The 16,768-nt window shown below is 40.9% G+C and overlaps 1 protein-coding gene across 2 annotated transcripts in view; it reads left to right on the top strand.

Moving 5' to 3' along the window:
• Positions 1–16,768, top strand: part of rgs9 (regulator of G protein signaling 9) — a 127,564-nt gene that overhangs the window by 59,268 nt on the left and 51,528 nt on the right. For both annotated transcript variants that reach the window (XM_062971154.1, XM_062971155.1), the window contains exons 10-12: positions 9,679–9,708; positions 11,184–11,245; positions 13,588–13,701. In XM_062971154.1, coding sequence (XP_062827224.1) covers positions 9,679–9,708; positions 11,184–11,245; positions 13,588–13,701 — 206 coding nt within the window. The remainder of the gene's footprint in view (positions 1–9,678; positions 9,709–11,183; positions 11,246–13,587; positions 13,702–16,768) is intronic.

Genomic DNA, 16,768 nt, shown 5'->3' with positions numbered 1-16,768 from the left:
CAGCACTCTTTGGCGGAGAATGCTAAATACCTTGTCAAGCTGCAATTCATATGATCCTATAGGAGCCTCTGGTAGCCTAGGGGATAAAAGCCTTGTGACTTGAAGGTTGGGTTGCTGACCTGAAAGCTGCCAGGTTTGAATCCCATCCGGGGAAGAGCGTGGATGAGCTCCCTCTATCAGCTCCAGCTCCATGCGGGGACATGAGAGAAGCCTCCCACAAGGATGGTAAAACATCAAAAAAACATCCGGGCATCCCCTGGGCAACGTCCTTGCAGACGGCCAATTCTCTCACTCCAGAAGCAACTCCAGTTGCTCCTGACATGAAAAAAATGACCTTATAGCAGGCATGGGCAAACTTTTTCACTTGGGGGCCACATCGTGGGCCGGAGAGAGGTGGGCGGGCTGGGAGGAAGTCCCCTCCCTGCCCTTTCCTCCTCTTCCTCTTCTCTTCTGGTGGCAGAAAGTGAAGGAAAAATGGGAAACATTTGGATCTCAAAAGGGTTAGTCTTCATCAGGATGAGATGGTGGACAGGAGACAAAAAAGTGTCTCCATGAGACCCGTATTGCCTACTCCTGATATATAATCCTAGAATTCTAGAGCTGGAAGAAACCCTCAAGGGCCATCCAGTCCAACCCATGCAAGAAGGCACAATCAAAGCACTCCCAATAGACAGCCTCTGTGGAAAAGTCTCCAGAGAAGGAGATAAAAGGGAAGGAAGGAAGGAAGGAAGGAAGGAAGGAAGGAAGGAAGGAAGGAGAAAGAGAGAGAGAGAAGGAAGGAGAAAGAGGGAGGAAAGAAGGGAGGGAAGGAGGAAGGAAAGAGAGAATGAAGGATAGGATGGTGAGAGAGAGGAGGGTCTGAGAAAAGAGCCCAAGGGGCCACATCCAGCCCCGGGCCTGGGTTTGCTCATATCTGCCCTATAGTATTGAGCCATGGCAGTTAAAGTGGTGTCTAACTGCATTACTTCCACAATGTCAATTCCCCCTTAAAGCTGTGGGTGAATTCTCCCTCTGCACCTAGCATGCAAGAAAGTGGTAGTGCTTTATAGACTGTGCAGGCAGAACTTTACTCACTTGGCTGAGTTGTGGAGGGGCAGCCAAGGGATAGCTGTCCAGATAGGCTTAGGATTGCAGTTCCCATCAGTCTCACATAGCATAACCATGTTATGCTATTATAATACTAATAATACAATATAATAATATTAATTATATATTATATTTTACATGTAATATTACTAATAATATATTGATACAGTACAATATAGTAATTTATTACCAGTATTATACTATGCTAACAATATAATATTGTATGTAAATTTAATTTGTAAGCCGCTCTGAGTCCCCTTCGGGGTGAGAAGGGCGGCATATAAATGTAGCAAATAAATAAATAACCAATGGTGAGGGATGAGGAAAGTTGTTATGTGTACCACTGTAGGATGAGAGGCATTTTCTGGAGAATGGAGGAACTACAATATGACAACATCTCTCAATTTGCAACTCTCTAACTGAGCTATCTTCAGATTCTTAATGTAGGGTTCCAGTCTAAAATGTGGAGGCTTCTATTTTTGTCATATAATCGTATTTTGTATTGATTGACCTAGTGTTTGTGTGTGAATAGATTTTACTCTTGTGCTGTTCTAGTTTTTGTGCTTATTGTAAACAGATCCCCAAATTAGAAAAACATCACATTAGAAAAACTTAAGAAACAGATAATAAAGGACACCATGAGCACCTAGTTCACACCCTTCAGGTCCTGTTGTTAATGTGGGCTCGAAATATAAGCTCTGTGTGTAAATGAGTAAATCCTGCAGAATGCATGAGATATTGTAGCAGTGGAAGAAGTAGTTGCACACAGCGTCTGGAATTTCCTAAATCAGTTCATTTCCCTGTGAACTTTGCTGCTATTCCTTTAGATGTATAATGTACCCTTGAAGCTCTGGATAATGGTGACAATTCTAACAATGCATTGTATTGTATTTAGATAATATATTTTGTATGGAGAATGTATGAATGGCTGAAGTAATATTAAAGATGAATGGAAAAAAATCTCTGGAATAGATGCATTAAAGTACAATAGAGTCTCACTTATCCAACACTCGCTTATCCAACGTTCTGGATTATCCAACGCAGTTTTGTAGTCAATGTTTTCAATACATCGTGATATTTTAGTACTAAATTCGTAAATACAGTAATTACTACATAACATTACTATGTATTGAACTACTTTTTCTGTCAAATTTGTTGTATAACATGATGTTTTGGTGCTTAATTTGTAAAATCATAACCTAATTTGATGTTTAATAGGCTTTTCCTTAATTTCTCCTTATTATCCAACATATTGGCTTATCCAACGTTCTGCTGGCCCGTTTACGTTGGATAAGTGAGACTCTACTGTATTGAGTTTAAAATACCCATTACAAGCTTTGTTTCTCTCTGAAGCAGTTACGGTAATTAACCATTTCCCCCATCGTTTTCTTTTCTTTTCTCTTTCTCTCCAGTCTACTTTTCTCCGATGTGTGTATGGCCTTCCTGTCTGTGAAGTCCTTGACTGATTGTACTGTAGAAGATTAAAGCACTATAATCTCCATATGAGTCACATTCTGCTATATCGCCGGTGTTCTCCTTGGAGAACTGTACTGTATATTTCAGAAACACCATTCTGTGAAAATTACCATTAATGGGAACAATGGGTCTGATTTGATTCAGTAGACTTGGGGAATATCTATACGATAAATAAGAATCTCAAACAAAAGGGAACAAAGGAGAGACGCATACTGAAACTGCACTTGTTTCATATTTTCATGTCTCTTTTTTTCTATTGTACTGTGTTGTATGGTATTGATAGTTATCTATATTGTATTCGCCATAGGCTTCTGTTGATCTGTATCTAACATTTCTTACGATATTATATACTGCATGCAAAGAGATTTTATAGCATCTTGGAGACTAACAGAGATAACAAAGTTGGTAGTATAAACCAGGGCTTCTTGAATTTTTCCCTTGTAGCTACTTTCAGCCCGAGACATTTTTACATGACCTCGGGTATACAGTATAGGAATAAAAAATAGGTATAAAAATCTAACATGTACTGATAACAAACCAGTTTTTACAAGATTTGCTAAACAGGCAGACTTTCCTTTTTATGAAGTACAGCTGAAGTTTCTTCTGCAGAAAAAACTATAAACACTACGCAACAGATGTGTGTAATGTGTTGTCGAAGGCTTTCATGGCCGAGATCACAGGGTTGTTGTATGTCTTTCGGGCTGTGTGGCCATGTTCCAGAAGCATTCTCTCCTGACGTTTCGCCCACATCTATGGCAGGCATCCTCAGAGGTTGTGAGGTATGGAGAAAACTAAGCAAAGAGGTTAATATATATCTGTGGAAAGTCTAGGGTGAGAGAGGTCAGTGTGAATGTTGTGTAGTTAATCACTTTAATTAGCATTGAAAAGCTTATCTGCTGTTTTCTTCCTGCCTCTGGGGCATCCTTTGTTTAGAGTCGTTAACTGCCCTTGGTTGATTCATGTCTGGAAATCCTCTGTTTCAGAGTATTGCTTTTTATTTACTGTTCTGATTTTGGAGTTTTGTAATACTGGTAGCCAGATTTTGTTCATTTTCATGGTTTCTTCCTTTCTGTTGAAGTTGTCCACATGCTTGTGGATTTCAATGGCTTCTCTGTGTAGTCTGACATGATAGTTGTTAGAATGGTCCAGCATTTTTGTGTTCTCAAATAGTATTCTGTGTCCAGGCTGGTTCATCAAATGCTCTGCTATGGCTATGCAGGAGTCTACCGGATACCATGCAGCTGTGGACAAGTCTACATAGGGACCACCAAACGCAGCGCCCAAACAAGAGTCAAAGAACATGAAAGGCACTGCAGACTAATTCAACCAGAGAAATCAGCCACAACATTCACACTGACCTCTCTCACCCTAGACTTTCCACAGATATATATTAACCTCTTTGCTTAGTTTTCTCCATACCTCACAACCTCTGAGGATGCCTGCCATAGATGTGGGCGAAATGTCAGGAGAGAATGCTTCTGGAACATGGCCACACGGCCCGAAAGACATACAACAACCCAGATGTGTGTAAATGACTAAAACAGCCACTAGGTGGCATTCACAAACCTTTTACTGCTGACAGATTTTTCAGGACCCCAACATTGAGCTAAGGAGACCCCATATGGCAGTGGTTCTCAACGTTTGGGTCCCCAGATGTTTTGGCCTTCAACTTCCAGAAATCCTAACCGCTGGTAAACTGGCGGGGATTTCTGGGAGTTGTAGCCAAAAACACCTGGGGACCCACAGGTTGTGATGTGAACCACTGCCATATGAGATCAGGACCAACGGTTTAAGAAACAGTTCCATAAACTATCCTAAACTTAGTACACTTCTTCAAATGCACTTTCCAGTTGATGGTAAAAACAAATCCCTTTGTCCCTGACTCCAGACTTGCTTTCTGAGACTGATGGGATTTTGAGTCCAACAACTACTGTGGAATACCTGGAATACTGTGTCCAATTTTGGGCACCACAGTTGAAGGGAGATGTTGACAAGCTGGAAAACGTCCAGAGGAGGGCAACTAAAATGATCAAAGGTCTGGAGAACAAGCCCTATGAGGAGCGGCTTAAAGAGCTGGGCATGTTTAGCCTGCAGAAGAGAAGGCTGAGAGGAGACATGATAGCTATGTATAAATATGTGAGGGGAAGTCATAGGGAGGAGGGAGCAAGCTTGTTTTCTGCTGCCCTGCAGACTAGGACACGGAACAATGGCTTCAAACTACAGGAAAGGAGATTCCACCTGAACATCAGGAAGAACTTCCTCACTGTGAGGGCTGTTCGACAGTGGAACTCTCTCCCCGGGGCCGTGGTGGAGGCTCCTTCTTTGGAGGCTTTTAAGCAGAGGCTGGATGGCCATCTGTCGGGGGTGCTTTGAATGCGATTTCCTGCTTCTTAGCAGGGGGTTGGACTGGATGGCCCATGTGGTCTCTTCCAACTCTACTATTCTATGATTCTATGATTCTATGATTCCTCCAGCTCCTTCTTCCTGCTTATGCATTTGGTCAACAGTGTTCCCACTATGTTGGGTATAGGGAAGAAATCGCTATGTATGGCATGCTAACATTTGGGACATTTCCCCAAACTGTCCTATATAAACCAAGAGAACTTAGGAAGAAAGGAGTGCTGAACTCTTCCCCATGTATTAATACACATATTAATATGTGTAAGTATCCATGGGCCACAGTTTGGCGGTGTGCTTGCGTAATCAGGGTTATGTGAGCACAAAGTCATTGAGTAAGGAGATATTCCATACCTCCTCAAACACTACTTTCCTTTGAGTCTCTTTTAAAAGACAAAAAGCATATAGTGGCTAATAATAATAATAATAATAATAATAATAATAATAATAATAATAATAATAACAACAACGAAAAACAACAGGAAAAACTCATTGAGTAAGGAGATATTCCATACCTCCTCAAACACTAGAATCATAGAATCATAGAATAGTAGAGTTGGAAGAGACCTCATGGGCCATCCAGTCCAACCCCCCGCAAAAAGCAGGAAATCGCATTCAAAGCATCCCCGACAGATGGCCATCCAGCCTCTGCTTAAAAGCCTCCAAGGAAGGAGCCTCCACCACAGCCCGGGGGAGAGAGTTCCACTGTCGAACAGCCCTCACAGTGAGGAAGTTCTTCCTGATGTTCAGGTGGAATCTCCTTTCCTGTAGTTTGAAGCCATTGTTCCGTGTCCTAGTCTGCAGGGCCGCAGAAAACAAGCTTGCTCCCTCCTCCCTATGACTTCCCTTCACATATTTGTACATGGCGATCATGTCTCCTCTCAGCCTTCTCTTCTGCAGGCTAAACATGCCCAGTTCTTTAAGCCTCTCCTCATAGGGCTTGTTCTCCAGACCCTTGATCATTTTAGTTGCCCTCCTCTGGACGCTTTCCAGCTTGTCAACATCTCCCTTCAACTGTGGTGCCCAGAATTGGACGCAGTATTCCAGGTGTGGTCTGACCAAGGCAGAATAGAGGGGGAGCAGGACTTCCCTGGATCTAGACGCTATTCCCCTATTGATGCAGGCCAGAATCCCATTGGCTTTTTTAGCAGCCGCATCACATTGTTGGCTCATGTTTAACTTGTTGTCCACGAGGACTCCAAGGTCTTTTTCGCACACACTGCTGTCAAGCCAGACGTCCCCCATTCTGTATCTTTGATTTCCATTTTTTCTGCCGAAATGAAGTATCTTGCATTTGTCCCTGTTGAACTTCATTTTGTTAGTTTCGGCCCATCTCTCTAGTCTGTCAAGATCGTTTTGAATTCTGCTCCTGTCTTCTGGAGTGTTAGCTATCCCTCCCAGTTTTGTGTCGTCTGCAAACTTGATGATCGTGCCTTCTAACCCTTCGTCTAAGTCGTTAATAAAGATGTTGAACAGAACCGGGCCCAGGACGGAGCCATGCGGCACTCCACTTCTTTCCATGATGAAGATGACGCATTGGTGAGCACCCTTTGGGTTCGTTCGCTTAGCCAATTGTAGATCCACCTAACCGTAGTTTTGTCTAGCCCACATTTTACTAGTTTATTTGCCAGAAGGTCGTGGGGGACTTTGTCGAAGGCCTTACTGAAATCCAGGTAGGCTACATCCACAGCATTCCCTGTATCGACCCAACTCGTAACTCTATCGAAAAAAGAGATCAGATTAGTCTGGCATGACTTGTTTTTGATAAATCCGTGTTGACTATTAGCAATGACCGCTTTTGTTTCTAAGTGTTCGCAGACCACTTCCTTGATGATCTTTTCCAGAATCTTGCCTGGTATCGATGTGAGGCTGACCGGACGGTAATTGTTTGGGTTGTTCTTTTTTCCCTTCTTGAAGATAGGGACCACATTCGCCCTCCTCCAATCTGCTGGGACTTCTCCCGTTCTCCAAGAACTCTCGAAGATAATTGCTAGTGGTTCTGAAATAACTTCCGCTAATTCCTTCAATACTCTTGGATGTAGCTGATCTGGCCCTGGGGACTTGAATTCGTTTAGAGAGGCCAGGTGTTCCTGGACAACTTGTTTCCCTATTTGGGGTTGGATTTCCCCCAATCCTTCATCCATTCCATGTTGCTGAGGTTGAAGATGGCTTTCTTTTTGTGAGAAGACCGAGGCAAAGAAGGCATTGAGCAGTTCTGCCTTTTCCCTATCCCCTGTCGCCATCACCCCATCTTCTCCTTGCAGAGGCCCTATCGCCTCCTTTTTCTTCCTTTTTCTACCAACGTAAGCAAAAAAGCCTTTTTTGTTGTTTTTTATGTCCCTGGCAAGCCTGAGCTCATTTTGCGCTTTAGCCTTGCGAACCTTTTCCCTACAGGTGTTGGCTATACGTTTGAATTCTTCTTTGGTGATTTCTCCCCTTTTCCACTTCTTGTGCATGTCACTTTTGAGCTTTAGCTCAGTTAGAAGTTCTTTGGACATCCATTCTGGCTTCTTTGCACTTGTCTTATTTTTCTTCTTTGTTGGCACTGTTTGCATTTGCGGCTTGAGTATTTCACTTTTGAAAAACTCCCATCCATCCTTAACTCCCTTGTTTTTTAATATTGGTGTCCATGGAATGCCGCTCACTACTTTCCTTTGAGTCTCTTTTAAAAGACAAAAAGCATATAGTGGCTAATAATAATAATAATAATAATAATAATAATAATAATAACGAAAAACAACAGGAAAAACTCATTGAGTAAGGAGATATTCCATACTTCCTCAAACACTACTTTCCTTTGAGTCTCTTTTAAAAGACAAAAAGCATATAGTGGCTAATAATAATAATAATAATAATAATAATAATAACGAAAAACAACAGGAAAAACTCAGCCGCTATCAGGACCTCAAGATTGAACTTCAAAGACTCTGGCAGAAACCAGTGCAGGTGGTCCCAGTGGTGATGGGCACATTGGGTGCCGTGCCAAAAGATCTCAGCCAGCATTTGGAAACAATAGACATTGACAAAATTACGATCTGCCAACTGCAAAAGGCCACCCTACTGGGATCTGCACGCATCATCTGAAAATACATCACACAGTCCTAGACACTTGGGAAGTGTTCGACTTGTGATTTTGTGAAACGAAATCCAGCATATCTATCTTGTTTGCTGTGTCATCTATATATATAAAAGAGTGATGGCATCAGGGCAGTGGACAAAACAACAAAACTACAGGCCCCCTAACCTCGAAATTTGACAACACAACCCATCATCCACGGCTCTAGGTTGATACAACAAAAAGAAAAGAAAAATAAAGTCCCAATTAGAGGGAGAGGAATAATTGTTTTTATCCAATTGCTGCCAGTTAGAGGGCTAAGTTCCGCCCACTTGGTCTCCTAGCAACGCACTCAGCCCAGGGGACAGGCACAAGAGTTTGGAGAGACCCCTAAGGGCCATCCAGCCCAACCCTTTCTACTATGCAGCAGGACACAATCCAAGCATTCCCAACACATGGACAACGTATAAATACTATACAATACTACACAGGGACATAGACCCCTCTACCCTGACCACTTTCACAGTACACAAACAACCAAATGCATACTAAACATAAAGACAACCATACAACAGACATTCAATACCACCACTACCTCAACAAGTTCTCACCAACACCACCAGACAATGCCACAGCAACGCATGGCCGGGCATAGCTAGTAATAAAATAATAATAATAAAAACAACAACAACAATAATAAGAATAGTGCAAGACAATGTCACAGTGCTTCTGCATGCCCCCCTTAATAATTTCTGGGAGATCAACATCTACTTTAGCAGCCCTTGCCCTCTCCTAGCCACTAAATAGTTATGAAGCCACATATAGGTGCAGAGATATTTCCTTTAATACAAGGATAGAAAGGAAGTTTCATATAGCTACACTTTTGGGGAGTTACAGTCTGTGAGACTCATATCAGATTGCAGCCTTCGCTCATCTGCTCAGAACAGGCCTCTTATATTTGCAATCCAGGCTCTTTTACACACATTTTCATGTAACAGTTAATGGTCCATCACACATGGCAAGCAAGTGCCTGTGTGAGTCACAGAAGCCAGAGGGGCCCCCAGAAAACGAAGGGTTTTCCTATGTTTGGCGCGCCTTCCCCGTTTCCATCTGCTTGTTCCAAACAAAGTCATGGCATGATACTTCAAAGCAAGCTGTTGGAAACAAACAGCCCACAGTTAATTTCTAGCTTTCAGGGCTTGCTGGCTGGCGGATGACACATAACATCATCTGAGCTATTTAAATCACAGCATAAGCACAGCAGATATTGTTTCTGAGGCTTTTAATTGCAGTGTTTATGTTTTGCAATGTGTCGGTTCCTGTTGCCTTTAAGTAAGACTGAATGATCTAATCACTGTCTCTTAAATGAATCTGGATTAGCTCCATTAGAATAACCCTGTAATTAAATGCACACACATATGTAGGCTGAGAAGGAGCAGGCAGTACTATCTGCTTAATACGATGGGTTTTTTTCTCAAACATTATGTGGCAGATGGAAACATTTCACACCAGTACATTCATTGCTAGATGATTGGGGTAAATGTTAGTCTGAATTTAGTTTTCATTGTGAAATGTGCTAAAATAGTTTGTTCAAATGTCGTTTTTAAACACACATACACAAGATTTTCACTTTTATCTTGTTATTGTGTTCCCTTGTTTTACAGAAAAAAACAATGGAATTTTATAGGAAAGAGGTAATTTATTTTTATTGTATATAATACGTATCAACCAGTGATTGTTTGTATTGATAATAATAAGAAAACCTTTCCTTGGATTTTAGATATGAAAGTCTTATTATAGCAACCCAGAAGCTGCATGAATACACTTGGGCACCCCACACATTTGCTCTTTTTAAGACTAGTCTGGATTGAGTTTGTCTTTTTAAATGTATGAGTGAAATTTGGACCCAAGAGTTTTACTTATCAGGTCCTATTCCAATACAGATAACAGTACAGCCCCTCTACTTGAGGATCTACTACCTGTGGTTTCGTCTACATGCATCAGACAAAATACGTTATCTCTACGAATTTTCTAGCTAGTCTAGGTCAGTGGTTCTCAACCTGTGGGTCCCCAGGTGTTTTGGCCTACAACTCCCAGAAATCCTAGCCAGTTTACCAGCTGTTAGGATTTCTGGGAGTTGAAGGTCAAAGCATCTGGAGACCCACAGGTTGAGGTCACTGGTCTAGGTGGTTCTATCTATAGTATGCTAGTGTCAGACATTAACATTGCATTTTCCTGGAGAATCTAGCAAATTGAAACTTTTTACATCATCCAGGGTGACTCTATGGTAATTCCAGCAGAAGTAATTTATTTCAAGATAATTTGCTATTATCCAGGGCATCATATTTAAATGGTAAAATCAGTAATATATCCCCTAATGATATGAGAGATACACTGTACTACATATCCTTTCTTTACACTTGGGGAGATTTTTAAGGTCCCAGAGTAAACAATCCAGACATCTCCCTGTCACCATGCTTAATTCTTAATTAAGTAAAATTGATGGTTTGTATCCATTGGCCCCCACATCCATTTAATGGTAGGGTCAGCTCCTTGTCTTCTTCCATGAGTATAATCCATCTGCCCCTATTTCTCCATGATGCAGATGGAGAAGATTGCAGGAACAGTACAGGTCCGGAGTTTTGCATGATAAGGAGTATGCAACGAGCCCACAGTAAATAATATGCTTTGCTTATTTCTCATTTTTCCCATGTAAGACACTACACAAGTATTTTAACTTATATTAAGGAATATTAATTAGTAGAACCCTTATGGATGAAGTTACACTATTGTATAAACACGTGAAGGGAAGTCATAGGAAGGAGGGTGCAAGCTTTTTTTCTGCTGCCCTGGAGACTAGGATGTGGAACAATGGCTTCAAATTACAAGAAAAGAGATTCCACTTGAACTTGCTAACAGTGAGAGCTGTTCAGCAGTGGAACTCTCTGCCCCGGAGTGTGGTGAAGGCTCCTTCTTTGGAGTCTTTTAAACAGAGGCTGGATGGCCATCTTTCAGGGGTGCTTGGCAGGGGGTTGGATTGGATGACCCGCGAGGTCTCTTCCAACTCTATGATTCTATGTTATGGAAAATAGGGCTAGCTTTTTGGTGGGTGTGGACCACTCAGTTATCTGCTGTTCTACTAAGAAATGTGACTTGTGTCCCTTTGTAGATCATGTATTACCAGCAGGCCATTGCGAAGACTAGAGTAAAGTCCTCCGTATCTCTAGGAGGGTAAGTTCTGATATCCTTGGTGCCCTTGAGTATGTGAGCTAAGAATCTCAGGCATCCAATGGCTGATGTTGTTTCTTATCCCATTCTTTTTAGAAATAAGAATGTTAGGTGTGGAAGTTTTGTTTTCTCATTTAGGATAGGCTAACACAGCCTACAGTTACTCAGTTCTGTATCCTCCAACTGCATTTCCTAGATTAGAATGCAATGGGAATAGTCATATAAACTCTACCACAGTGGTTCTCAACCTGAGGTCCAGATGTTTTGGCCTTCAACTCCCAGAAATCCCAACAACCGGTAAACTGGCTGGGATTTCTGGGAGTTGTAAGTCAAAAACATCTGGGGTTCCCAGGTTGAGGACCATTGCTCTACAACTTTGAAATTCAGAAGTCAATGTCAGCTCAGCCCTTTAAAATGTTTTCTTGGAATTGTAAGCAAAATTGGCATCATGTGATACTAACTAGTTCCCATTTCAACAAAAAATAACAATTCCCATTTTTTCACACAATAATTTTTCACTAATTGGCGGATGAACGAAGAACTAAGATACTGGTGCCACATGTTTATAAGGGTAGGATCTTTTTGAAAAATAGGAAAGAGGCATGAATGAGGGCTGATCCCATGCTGCAAATCTTTGATGTGCTTTAAGCCCTCGATCCTGGCTGCACAGAAGCTCAATCCTTTGTGCTGTCTTGATGTTATTTCTGTTTTTAAGTGACACACACAACTCCGCTTGTATGAGGTGTTTATGATCTCCATAGTTGGCTGGTCCATCAGAATCTTGGCCAACAACTATATTCCTTCTTCTTAGCAACACAATGAAATAAATAGATCTTTGAATAGTAGCTATTTTGGAATGGAAACAATCCATTTTTGTGGCAGTTGGGACTCAACAGAAGACATCTGTCTTGTGTCCTTTTCCTCCAGCTACATCTATGAACTTACTAGTTAACATGAACAGTTCTCGTTTGGAGAGTATTTTTTCTTATGGAAGTCATGCTTATGTTGGAGACAAACATCTTACCTGGATTTAGTACTCCAGCTGATTGAATGATTTTGCTACTTATGAAAATGATTATGTTTAAGTGTTCCAGCTCCGAAGACTTAAAAATAGCATTCTTCTCACAAAGGCAGTGTTTTGCTGTTTTTTCCCCCTCTAGAATTGTCTCTAGTGTTTTAGCACTTCCGTTTCCATAATTATAATTGGATAATCTTGAAATCTCAAGACTCTATGTAGAAGGGATCTGCATGCTTTACTGAGAACAGAATCTTTGTCAGCACAAGTATTTAGAAAATAGGAATTTTCAATGTGGTTATAGAAAAACCAATTGCTGAAAGGTACTGAAATGTATAGAAAGAGTCAAGGTGACTCTTTCTATACACTTTCCAACAGTACCTTTCTCACACATGCTGCTGCTGTTTTCCCAACCAGGCATTCAAAAAGGCTTGTGAGAGTAGAGGGGTGAATGTTTCTTTTTAGGATGGTCTAAACCAGTGGTTCTCAACCTGAGGGTCCCTAGATGTTTTGGCCTTCAATTCCCAGAAATCCTAACAGCTGGTAAACTCACTGGGATTTCTGGGAGTTGGAACCAAAACACCTGGAGAACCACTGGACTAAGCTCTTGCCTTTCGCCATTCTTCTTAGGGAAGGAAATTGTTATTTTTTGTATGAGTTAAGGTACAGTACTTCCTTAGGGGCCATGGTGGAGCAATGGGTTAAACCACTATGCTGCAGAACCTGCTGACCGGAAGGATGGCGGTTCAAATCTGCGGAACGGGGTGAGCTCCCGTTGATAGCCCCAGCTTCTGCCAACCTAGCAGTTCAAAAACATGCAAATGTGAGTAGATCAATAGGTACTACTTTGGCAGGAAGGTAACGATGCTCCATGCAACCATACTGGCTAGGAGACATCTACGGACAACGCTGGCTCTTCGGCTTAAAAATGGAGATGAGTACCAAACCCCAGAGTTGGACTCAACTAGACTTAATATCAAGAGGAAACCTTTACAGTAATCTCATTGACCCATGGATAAGTGAAGTCAGGTTTTTTGAGTTGATTTTTTTTGTTAAAAATTGGTAGACTTATATATGAGTGTATTGGGTAGTTACATCTCAAATAGGCTTCCTCTGGGGGTTGATTTTACCATTACAAATTCCAAGAAATGGTGGGTATTAAATCACCATAAAGGAAAGTGTGTGATTCCACATATTTTAATTTGCTTTACGGCATATTGAGACATTCTTCTTGTTGTGAACTCAACCATGACCTGTGTTTCTTAATACCTCCCTCAGTTCCCATACTGCCTGTGGATGATCTTCCTTGTTTCATTTCTAATATTTTCAGGATCGTGAAGTACTGCGAACAGTTCCGCTCCAACGATTACTTGATATCACCATGTCTCCCCAACAACCCCTGGCAATCTGATGATATTGACTTCTGGGAACTAAATGCAAAACTGTATGTATTGTATTTGACATCAGTTTGTGAGTTGTATTTCCCCCACAATTGATTTTTTTTACAAACAACCTGATGATCTTTCAGGACTTTTTCCTGTTTGATGTGATAGCGTTAGCTGATCTTCACGTGATGCTTGTCCTTCTTTTAAAGGTCCTAAGGCATTTCAAGACGGTATTTTGTCTATTGTTCTCCTGCTTCCTTGGCCTTATTTCCTTATTCCTTATCCTTCAGTCAGGACTGAAAGAGCAACTAATGGAGTACCAGTATTCTTTCTAGATCCTTTAGAGCAGTGGTTCTCAAACTGGGGTCCCCAGATGTTTTGGCATTCAACTCCAAGAAATCCTAACAGCTGGTAAACAGCCTAGGATTTCTGGGAGTTATAGGCCAAAAACATCTGAGGACCCCAGGTTGAGAACCACTGCTTAAGAGGTTTTAGAGAGATGGTGGTGGTCAAGTGCTAAGGAGCTAACCCTCAACTTCAAACTCTAGCCCTGCCATGCTAAGCCAAGTAATTTTTTTCCAAAGCGTCTTGGCAAAATGTGGTAAATAGTACCCTCAGAAGATACGGAAAGTGCACTTGCCATTTAAATATTATGTTTTGATCTGCAGACCTGTTTCTGGTGTGACTGTTGGTAGAGAGCCTACTTTGAAATTTTGGAAAGGTCACTTTAAAAAAGTGTTGCCATTAAACAGATCCAAGGAGGGGGAAAAATAACCTTAAACAGCAAATTGCACTATAAGGCTGTGCTTGCTGTTATGCCATAGAGCTGTGCTTGCTGTTATGCCATAGAGCTGCAGACCACACTTTGTGCTTTCCTGTTTGAAAGGAACAAGAACCCTTTAAAAAGCTGGAAACCTTGCAGTCAAATTGATTGAGATCTTCTTTGGTTTACTAGCTACATCCAGATATAATCAGATTATAAAGAACAGACTTGGGTAACATGATAGAACAAAACCGTGGGACATTAATTTAATTAGCTGCAATTCCAGTTTTCAAACAAAACAAAATGTATGTTGCTGCTTGTTGCATTAATCATATTTTGAGAGAGCAATAATCTTGGCATGTATCTCCTCAGTTGTCATGTTATGTAATCAGCTGCTGTCCCTTTCACTTCTTAACTTTAAAATAATAATAATAACAACAATAACAACAACAACTTTATTTTTGTACCCCGCCTCCATCTCCCTGAAGGGACTCGGGGTGGCTTACATGGGGCCAAGCCCGAACGACACAGTTAAAAATGTAACACATTAAAATGTATAACAACAATATAAGACAGAATAAAACAACAACATTATAACACTATATAAAAAGGCATCAAACCAACAACCAATAACAATTTCACTTTATCATCACGGGTGAGTGGACGAGATAAGACCCTGTAAAACCATAAAACCATAAAACTATAGGACCCTGTATACTGCTGCTTCTCCAATTTCTACTACTTTCTCAAATGGAGAGCAGAGCAACGAAATATGATGATACTGAAAAGCACTGATCTCAAGCCATGCCAGGAAGTAGGGCCAGTTGCCAGTTACATTTCATGCAATTGCCCGAAATTGATGCATCATCAGATTTTCTCATGTTACTCTTTGTTTGAGCAGATACGTACAGCTGATGACTGGAGATGTAACAGCTTAGTGGTGCTGTGGTTCCATAAGTATCATGGGATCTTTGCTTTGATGTTAGAACTATAAAATATTCACTTCCAAACCACTTTGTTATGGTAACATTTCATTTGACTTCTAAAAAGTAATGAGTCATGTTTTAACCCACCCACATCCACCATATTGGAAATCATTGTTTTGCAAAAGGAGTATTGTATGCTCTCATTTGTTGTTAATGTCATCAAGTTGACTTTGGTCTACATTTTTCTATCCAGTCTTGCAATAAATAGATCCATCACGTGACAGATGTCAGTCTATAAGTTGAGTCCCCAAGTGTGACTCGGGATGTTTTCAGAATGGCCTAAAAATTCCACCTGCAATTTCTTCAATGCATCTCTATCCCATCCTTCTTCCACAAAGGAGTCCAGAACACCACATCCCCAAAGGTGCAGCTACACTGTAGAATGAATGCAGTTTGATGTCACTTTCACCATCATGGTTACATGGTTTTATAAGCCTTCTTTGCAAAGAGTGCAGTGGCTTCACTAAACAAAAAATCCCAGGATTTTATAGCATTGAGCCATGGCAGTCCAAGTCCTGTCAAATTGCATTCGTTCTACAATGTGGATACACAACCCACCTGTGATGTAAGTTAAAAGTTGAGAAAGAATGGCTGTCCCATAAGGGTAAGAAATAATAATAATAATAATAATAATAATAATTATTATTATTATTATTATTATTATATCACTCAAAGGTTTGCAAGATTGTGACGGACATCTAGAATCCCCAGCTGAATCCACAATGATCAAATCCACAAAAAGGAAAGAGGCCCCTCCTACACAGTCATATAATCCAGATTATCAAAGCCATTAATCCACATTATCTGATTTAAACTGGATTATATGAGTCTACATTGCCATATAATCCAGTTCAAAACAGATAATCCGGATTTTATCTGGCAGCGAATCCAAATTGGATTTGCTGCCCTGGTACCCTGTTGGACATCCCTGAATGTGAGCAACTTCACCTTGAATCTGGCACATCATTTGTCTCTAGGATCATTTGTTTAATGTTATACAATTGGTCTTCAGTATTTGCAGATTCTGCATCCATGAATATCACCATGCACAGCTCAAAAATATTCCAATAATAATAATTCCAAAAAGTGGGTCTTGATTTTATACAAGGGACACCCATATTTGATAGTGGCATTGCATATAATGAAACTTGAGCACCCAGGAGCTTTGCAAATCTAGGATTTAGTTTCTCTGCCAAAAAGTGCTGCTGTCTCACCAAACTACAACTCCTACTATTCCATTTCATTGAGTGATCGAGGTTAAAGTGGTATTAAACTATATTAATTCTCCAGCACAGATGCACCCTTTGTCACCAGAAGAAGGCTGTGCGTTCATCTGGTTTTAATGGATAATCTATCTATATCTATCTATCATCTATC

Source organism: Anolis carolinensis, chromosome 2, assembly GCF_035594765.1.
Source record: "Anolis carolinensis isolate JA03-04 chromosome 2, rAnoCar3.1.pri, whole genome shotgun sequence".
Taxonomy (NCBI): domain Eukaryota; kingdom Metazoa; phylum Chordata; class Lepidosauria; order Squamata; family Dactyloidae; genus Anolis; species Anolis carolinensis.
The sequence above is the reverse complement of the archived record's forward strand: the minus strand, read 5'-3'. Positions and strand labels throughout refer to the sequence as shown.